This window comes from Pantherophis guttatus, chromosome 2, assembly GCF_059756535.1.
Source record: "Pantherophis guttatus breed Tessera chromosome 2, ASM5975653v1, whole genome shotgun sequence".
NCBI lineage: Eukaryota > Metazoa > Chordata > Lepidosauria > Squamata > Colubridae > Pantherophis > Pantherophis guttatus.
In genome coordinates, this window is record NC_142064.1 from 730,004 (window position 1) to 738,651 (window position 8,648).

At 55.7% G+C, this 8,648-nt stretch overlaps 1 protein-coding gene across 1 annotated transcript in view; it reads right to left on the bottom strand.

The window, feature by feature from the left end:
* LOC132711428 (uncharacterized) overlaps positions 1-8,303 on the bottom strand; it is a 46,445-nt gene extending 38,142 nt beyond the window's left edge. The window contains exons 1-3 of the mRNA XM_087883705.1: positions 8,132-8,303; positions 2,752-2,781; positions 649-748 (exon numbers count right to left, since the gene is read on the bottom strand). Coding sequence (XP_087739831.1) covers positions 649-748; positions 2,752-2,781; positions 8,132-8,195 — 194 coding nt within the window. The 5' untranslated portion in view covers positions 8,196-8,303. The remainder of the gene's footprint in view (positions 1-648; positions 749-2,751; positions 2,782-8,131) is intronic.
* Between the last annotated feature and the right edge of the window lie 345 nt (positions 8,304-8,648).

An 8,648-nucleotide genomic window follows, 5' to 3' on the forward strand; every position in this document is an offset into this window, starting at 1 on the left:
TTTAGCCAGGGTGGGGACAACCGTCCTCCAGGGAAAAGTCCAGATGGAGTTTTTAGAAAGGCAAAAAGCGCTTGGATTTGCCTCTGTAGCCAAACATTCACATCAATTATTTTAAGGCCATTCGTTTGAGAGCCCACCCCGTTCACTCCGCCACAATTCAGTTGCAGCTCAGTTAGTTATATGAACTTACAAGTTAATTCATTGCTTTATAAAATGCAATGAATTCAGATCCAGACACGAGATTTCCCTAGCCCAGGGGTCAGCAACCCACGTGGCTCTGGAGCCGCATGTGGCTCTTTCATCCCTCTGCTGTGGCTCCCTGCTGCTGGTCAGCTCCACAGTTGATAGGGCTTTCGGTTAGGAGAGGCAGAGGAAAGAGGATGCTAGGAGGAGACTATGGTGGGGGAACCGGACTTCTGGTTGGCTCCAGAATTGAACAGGGGCTTCCGGTTAGGAGCTTTGTGGCTTTTTGAGTCTTTAAGGTTGCCGACCCCTGCCCTAGCCTGTTGCTGAGAGGAAGTCCAGATCCAGGTTTCTTGGTGCAGGATCACCAGAAGGGATCCGCTGCCAGGAAAGGCCTGGGGGCAGGGGGGCTTTGGCCAGAGCCTGTGTGCGGAGGGGAGGAGCTGGTCCCAGTGCTTCACTTACAAGAGAAAGTCCTGCTCCCAAGACGGCTGGGCCCCGCGAACGGCAACCGTGGTGCTCTTGACATTTTGCACCTTCAGTGTCACGTAAGTGTTGAATTTATCTGGACAGAGGGATATATTTTTTTCATGAGTCAAATATTGGCAACTCTTTGCCAACACAAAACAGAAAACTGTGCCCCGAGAATTTGACAAACGGCCCAAGAATAACACTGGTTAAAATTGTGGCAAGCTTTTCCACTTGAATTCCACCTGAATCATCAGAAAAGAGTTTGTGCGGATTATGGAAGGCTGAGAAAGACCTTCTGACATCATCCACCAGGGTCTCCTTCTGGGTGGGCTCAGGGGCCTTGGGAGGAGAGGGAAAGGTTGCAGTGGCTCCTTCTCCAGGGCTGGATCCAACTGGTGGTGATGGTGGAGGAGGAGAAAGGCCATCCCGAGACCTCATTTGATGTCTACGGGAAGTCCTCACTTAATGACCAGCAAGTTCAGCACGAAGCGACACAGTCGTTCAGCGACACATCACGTGAATGTGAGACTTACAACCGCACTTCCACCACCGTCATTAAAAAAGGAAGGCGTTAAAGTCCACCTCAGAGGGGAGGGACCACTTTAAGTCGGGCTGCTGGCCAGCAGAGCCAAAGGGCGGAAGAGGGCCCCCATTTCCTTGGCCCGGTTGCCGCCAGTAAGCCTTAAGGACGTCTCTTCCCTCCCGCCTCCTTTTCCTCCAGTGGTGCCCTGGGCCTCCCTCAACCCCGGGCGATGAAGGGGTTCTTCTCTCGCCCTCCAAGCAGTAATGAGGCCTCAGTCAAGCTCTGACCCAGAGCGACCCTGAACTCTCAGGGCCCAGCAAGTGTCTCCAGGGCCAACTCCCCACAGGACAAGAGTTAACACTAATATCAAAGAAGTGATGGAGTCATTAAAGAAAGGATGAAAAAGGAGGGACAGAATGAAATTGAACGACAAAAATGAACGCACTTGTTTATTTTAAGTAATTAACCTGAATTGTGAAATTGTCCTGCGGTGAGCTGGCCGTGTCGTTTTGTCCCCTTCCGCCAGCAGGCGCCTGGGGCAGAGAGACCAAAGGGGTCCCGGGTCTCCTTGTGGCCGGGAGCAGAGCTCAAAGAGCAGCCCCAGGGGGAGAGAGGCCAGCATCCCCCAATTCCAGATCAGGCCACTGTCGGGGAGATGCACCAGGTCTAACGGCTGTCCCAATGGCCACCTTCAAATCCGTTCCCAAGGAAGGAAGACTGAACTCCGCAAGGGCCACAAGCACAGAGAGGCCTCCCAGGTTCCCGGCTAGCTCAGGCTGGTGGGGGGAGGAGGGGGGTGGCTTCCTTGCTCAGGGAAGGAGGCTGGAATATCAGCAGCAGCCCTCCCCTCCCCCATCGCAGGCCGATTTCCTGAGTGGGATCTGCAGAGAGCAACCCCGGAGGCCATCAGAGCCTGGGGACTGGCTCTGGGTCCAGGGCTGAAGCCACACACCCGACCCAGCCGGGCATGTCTCTAAGGCCGGAACCTTCTCCTAAAATGCCCAGCCAGGTGTTGAGAACACAAGCGAGGCCGGCCTGGAGTTCTCCTGAACATCCTCCTTGCCTGAGACGTTGGCACCAACGCCCACCCTCTTTCGTGGCCGAGTGGGTGAAAGACGCCCCTGCTGGGAACTTCTCCCTCTTCAGGGAAGGCCTGAAGGGAGCTTTCAGAAAGCCTGAGCACGCAATCTCTGGAAGCCTTCCAGGGGCCGGGTTAACTTCTGCACTTTATTTGCTAAACCCGTCGGCTGCCAGGTCTTCAGAGGAACAAGGATAAAAGCACACAGCAGCACGGAAAGCCACACGGAGCAGTTAAGCCACGGCAGAAAACAATGCAGAGCAGACCACAAATCCCTCCATCCCTCCATCCCCTGGGTGCCTTCGGGAAGGGCCATCCCGCCCAGAGCCCGGCCCCACTTCCAGAGGGAGGCTGCTCCAGGAGGGCCCTAAAGGGGAGGCTCTGCCTCGGCACCTTCTCCCCACCTGCCTGGGGGTGCAGGGAGTCCCAGGCCGGGAGACCATCACCAAGACTAAACCCCTGGTGGGCTACCACCCCAAAGCCAACATGCACCTACCTGGGGGTCCCTGGAGCTTTGCTTTCTTCACTGGGGAAAGAAGGAGGAGAGAGCACAAGGTCATTATTCCATGCCACAACACGACCCCTTGCCCCCCCCCCTCTTCCTCCCTCTCTCTCTCTCTGGGTGTTCCACATTGGGAGGGGAGAAAAAGGAGGAACACCACCCAGCAAGCTATTCTCCCGGCCTCATCTCTGGCACAAAAGCATCCTGCTGACCAGGCTCCCCTTCGGCTCTGCCCCGACTCCCTCCAGAAAAAGTGGGGCAGAGGCCGGTTCAGAAAGAAGGGAACTTATGGTAACCTTAGAGACCGGGGTATGTGTGTGTGTGTGTGTGGAGGGGGCAGGGGGCTAATATAGATGGATTTATAACTGCTGTTAGGAAGAACGGAAGCCATTTCTTTATTATTCCTTCTTTTCTATCTCTTTTTCTTCGTTTGTGTTTCACTTCTTTCTCTATTATTTTTCTCTATTTCTCTTCCCTTTAACTTAAAATTTGTATTGTTTATACTGTGTGGGAAAAAAACCTCAATACATATCACATACATACGTGGGTAAAGAAAAACGGGGGACAGATAAACCCCAGGAATTGCCCCAAAGGGGCCCAAGCGCAGGACTGGAATTGCCCTGGGCTTCTAGCAGGGAGAACGGCACTTTCCCAAACAGACGGGATCCTTTCCCCACCCCCACCCCCACCCCCACCCCGTGAGATCCCTGGTGAGAAACAGCCTCTTCTGCCAGAGGGGATACTCCTCTGGCCCCAGAACCCCCCCCACTCAAGAGCAATCCTGGTCCACCAAGAGGGGTGGGGAAGGGCAGGAGGCTCCAGGGCTGCCATCTACCAGGCCAGGAAGCCTCCTGTGAGGAAAGGGACCTCCTCACTTCCTCCTTTCTCTGGCAGGGATCACCTCTGGCACTGGGGTGGGGCTGCTCTGGGGCCTGGGGGAGGCAGCGGCCCACCCCTTGCTGGCCCCGGGCACATTTAGGCCAGAGGGAGAGGCAGGGAGGGGGGGTGCCTGGAAGAGAGCCAGGCTCTCAAGAGAGCACAGCTCCAGATGTGCTTGTCCCCAGCACCTCCAGTCAGAGGCAAGGCTTTCTGATCAGCTTAAACCCACAGCAATCTAATCCCCAGCCTCCTGCTGCACACACACACTCACACACACAAACGGGGAGGAGTGCATCAGGTGGCGGACCAGGGCGCTGCTGCACCTGGTGTCATTCCAGGTAGGCTGGCAAGATCAATTCCCCCAGGGCACAGCGGAGGGGGGGAGGAGGGGGGGAAGGCTGTGGCCTTCCTGGAGCCACCAGGAAGGAGGGGAGAAGAGCAGCAGCCGTCAGGAGGAGGGGGGAAGGGCAGCGGGTGTGCCTGGCACTGTGTGCCAGGGTGCCACAAGGCTGCCAGAGAGACGAGCGCAAAACTCTCGGGACAGAGCCTGTGAGTCGCAAAGCACCAAGGCATTGAAGGAAGAGGCCTGCCAGGGCACCATCATGGCAACGTGTGGTCTGGCGTGTTCAGAGGGCACCAGCTTGGGAAAACGGAAACAGAAGGCCTGGCAACACAAGAAGGCTCATGCCAACTGCTGCTGGGGAGGAAAGGCGCCAGGGCAGAGCTGCAGCCTGAACCATCTGCGCCCCTCAGTGCCACCGCCAGACCTACGCCATCACCATTCTCCACCCCACTGCTCTTCTGCCCCATTCTCCCGGAAGGCGGGAAGGGGGGAAATGGGGACAGTGAGCAGGGAGGGAGGGAGGGAGGGAGGGAGGAAGGAAGGAAGGAAGGAAAAGGCCTGCCCAAGAGATTCTGCCTGGAGCAGGGTGGAGAAGCCCCATCCCACAGCCTTGCCTGCCTCCTGCCCTCAGCCAGAAGCAGCTGCTGGGGGAAGCAGAGGCTGCTGCTGGAGGGGGGGAGGCAATCATTATTGCAATTGGCCTAGAGAAGAGGGGCAAAGGGAGCCCCACAGCCTCCTCCCCCAGCAAGGGCTCTGTTGGCAAAACATCTGGCCTTCCCTCCGGGCTGCTTCTCGTCCTTTCTCCAACTGCAGGGAAGCTGGGCCTGGCGAGGGCCTCAGCGCATAAGCCGTGCCCTGCGGGAGCCCAGACTCTTGCCAACCGAGTCCCGCAGCCAGAGTGGCCCAAAGAAGCTCCCACAGCAAGGGGCTCTCCTCCCCTCAGCAGCTCAGGTGCCACGCTGGGTGCCCACGTCTCAGGACTGAGGTGGCAGAGCGAAGAGGAACTTGTCCTTGCCTTGTCAGGCCTCCTTCAAAGCAAGCCCGGCTGCTGGGAAACCTGGGGGCATTTTGATTGGGGCAGCCGTCTGGAGGTCTTCTGCCACAGCCTCCGTTTGAGATGGAGGGGGGTTCAAACCCCCTGCCCAGCCCACAGGCCTGGGATGTCCCTGGTGGCCTCCCAGCCTGGCTGCCAGATTGGGCCAGCTGCCCCAACAGACGCAGGCCCAGATATTCCACCTGGCAACCCTCAAGAGCCATTTGTGCGGCTTCCGTTCCTTTGGCAACCCACAAGAGCCGCCATCAACCTCGAAAGCCTCTGGGAAGCTCTCTCTGCCCGTCCCTCGGTCTCAGGCCAAAGAAAATCCAGGTGTGCCATGGGGGGGGATGTTTTCCTCAGGACCCAGTGATTCCTTCTGCAACACCCCCCCCCCTTTACTCCCTCCCCCGCCCATTCCCAAGGCCGGGTCCATCCGAGTCACACACGACCAAAGGCCTGCTACTTATTTCACCCCCAAAGTAACAGAATCTTCTCAAGCCTCCCTGGACCTTCCTTTCCCCTCCTTCCCGCTGGCCTTGCTCCAACCGTCCAGCACTCTACCTGTACGAAGTCGGAGCCAGTTTCTTTCTCCTGCACACCTGTAGCGTACCTGGCTCCATAGCAGCAACTGGGAGGGGGATCTTGGAGCCCTTAAATCTGAGCCAGCCGTGTGCGGCACCTGCCAAAAAGCCCAATGCCATCCTGGGCTGCATTAACGGAGGGACTGAATCAAGATCAGGTGAAGTGATAATGCCACTTTATAAGGCCTTGGTAAGGCCACACTTGGAATGTCGCATCCAGTTTTGGTCGCCACGATGTAAAAAAGATGTGAGACTCTGGAAAGAGTGCAGGGAAGAGCAACAAAGGGGATCAAAGGCCTGAAGAACAGTTGCAGGATTTAGGTTTGGCCAATCTACTGAAAAGAAGGACTAGGGCTGTGAAAGTTGGACCATAAGGAAGGCTGAGAAGGCCAAAGAATTGAGGCCTTTGAACTCTGGTGCTGGAGAAGACTCCTGCGAGTGAGTCCCTTGGGCTGCAAGGCGATCCAACCGGTCAGTCCTAAAGGAGATCAACCCTGACTGCCCTTCAGAAGGCCAGATCCTGAAGAGGAAACTCAAATCCTTTGGCCACCTAATGAGAAGGAAGGACTCCCTGGAGAAGAGCCTAATAATGCTGGGAAAGATGGAGGGCAAAGGAAGAAGGGACGGCAGAGGACGAGGTGGCTGGATGGAGTCACTGAAGCAGTCAGCGTGAGCTTCAATGGACTCCGGGGGATGGTAGAGGGCAGGAAGGCCTGGAGGAACCTTGTCCATGGGGTCGTGATGGGTCAGACACGACTTCACAACTAACAACAAGGGGTGACCTGAGAGCAGTCTTCCAATATCTGAGGGGCTGCCACATAGAAGAGGCCGGGGGGGGGGGGGGTTCAACCTATTCTCCAAAGCACCTGAGGGCAGAACTGGAAGCCATCTCCTTTGACTGGGACATTTTAGGTTTCAGCCACAACTGGCGGGAGGGAGGGCGCCTGGGGAAGGAAGGGTGGGGACGGCTGGGTGAGTTGGGCACTCAGGTGGCTTCGGCTGTCTTTTGTGTTGGCCACAGGGTCAGCTGCCCAGAGTCTCCCTGAGCTCCTTTGATCAACAAATACATCTTCTCTGGAGGAAACCCCTGGCTGCTCATGTGCCAAAATGGTACCTTTAGTCCTTGACTTACAACCATTCATTTAATAACTGTTTAAAGTTACATCATCACTGAAAAGGGGGACATGATCATTTTTCACCCTTACTACCTTTTGCAGCGTCCCCATGGTCACGTGATCAAAATGGAGATGCTCGGCAACGGACTCATATTTGTGACGGTTGCAATGTCCCGGGTCACATGATCCCTTCTGGAGACCTTCCGACAAGCAAAGTCAATGGGGAAGCCTGATTCACTTAACAACCGGGTTACTAACTTGTCAACTGCAGTGGTTCACTTAACAACTATGGCTAGAAAGGTCGTAAAATGGGGCAAAACTCACTTAAACAAATGTCTCACTTAACAGCAGAAATTTTGGGCTCAATTGTGGTCGTAAGTCGAGGACTGCCTGCATTCATCTGGACCATTTACGAATGTTGTCCTTCGGGTCCTGGGAAGACCCAGGATCAGAGGAAGGGGCTCCCTTGAGGCAAAGACGGACCCCGAGATCCCTGGGGGAGGAACGCGAACTGCCGAGGGAGGGTCTCCACCTCCAGCGCCTCTCTCTTAGTTGGCTGGGGAGTGGCAGGAGGCGGCGTCTCCAGGCCCTTCCGGTTGGGACATGCAGGTTTGGGAATGGGAAGGTCAAGGGGCAGGAATTTAGGAATAAAGAAAAGAGAAGAAAGTGCAGATGCTGCAAGTCTGTAGAACTAAGAGAAAGGGGGAAGGGCCTCCTATCTGAATAAAGATGGTCGGATTTTGTGAAACAGAATAGAATAAAAGAAGGGAGCCAAATGTGTAAGTTCGCTTGTGAATTAAAAGGTTAAAATGTGTGCCAGAAAGTGATCACTTGGTCCTCCAGGTTGTGGTGGGTGCCTGTGAAAGTGGGAATCCAACGGTTGGGGGTAGCAGAAGATTAAAAATTAACTGGAAAAAACCATTCCAAACCTCATTCATCCCGGGGGGGGGGGAATCACTGGGCTAGGTGGCACGAGTGGGGAGGCAGGGACGAGAGGCCCTCGGGGACCATCTGCTTAGAAAAACGGCTGACGAATAAAGGCAAATATTTGTGTCCCGGGATAATGTGGTAGCATCCGGTCTGGGTGGGTCTCCTGAGACCCGATCCGATGCCACCCCTGAGCCAGGCTGACTCCCCATGCAAGAAGCAGCCCCAGATCCTGCCCAGCTGCCGGTCTGAGCAGAGGGCAAAGGCAGCGGCACCCTCACCAACTCAATCACGGAGATTACAGGAAGTTAATCCTTCTGACGCAGGCCGGAAAGAGGCAAACTGGCAACCCTTCCAAGCGGCGGCCTCCCCAAACAAACCCCCTCCCCAAAAGAGGAGGGGGCAGAGCTACCCCTGAGGCCAACTCTCTCTTCAAGGCCTGATGTCCGTGTTTAATTAACCCACATAGGGTGATTATCAGTATCTTTCTTGCCTTCTTTACTGCCCCCTGCAGAAATTGGTATGATGATGATGATGACTCCTCTGTTGCTTTGCATGTACCCCGAGAGCTTCCGCACTGGAGGCAAATTCCTTGTGTGTCTGATCACACCTGGCCAATAAAGTATTCAATTCAATCCAATTCAGTCCCAAGACAGGAGAGGAAACAAAAGCCAAGGAGTCGTTCTCCCCACTAGCCCAGCCAGGGCTCTCTCTGCTCAGAAGGCCCACCGCCCCATCCCTCAACCCAGGGGTGAAATCTACTTGCCTTCCTTACTGGTTCGGAAGTATTCGCGCCGTGCTCATCCTCGCTTCGCTCACACGCATGCGCAAAACACATTACGTCCTGGTTAAAACCAGGAAGTAATGACACCCGGGCAGGTGGGCATCGCTACCAGATCGCCGGACCAACAGCCAAGGTCGCTACCAGACTGGGCGATCCGATCTGATCCGGGAGCATTTCACCCCTGCCTCAACCCCCCTCCCCATTGGGACCTGGAGCATTCATCTCT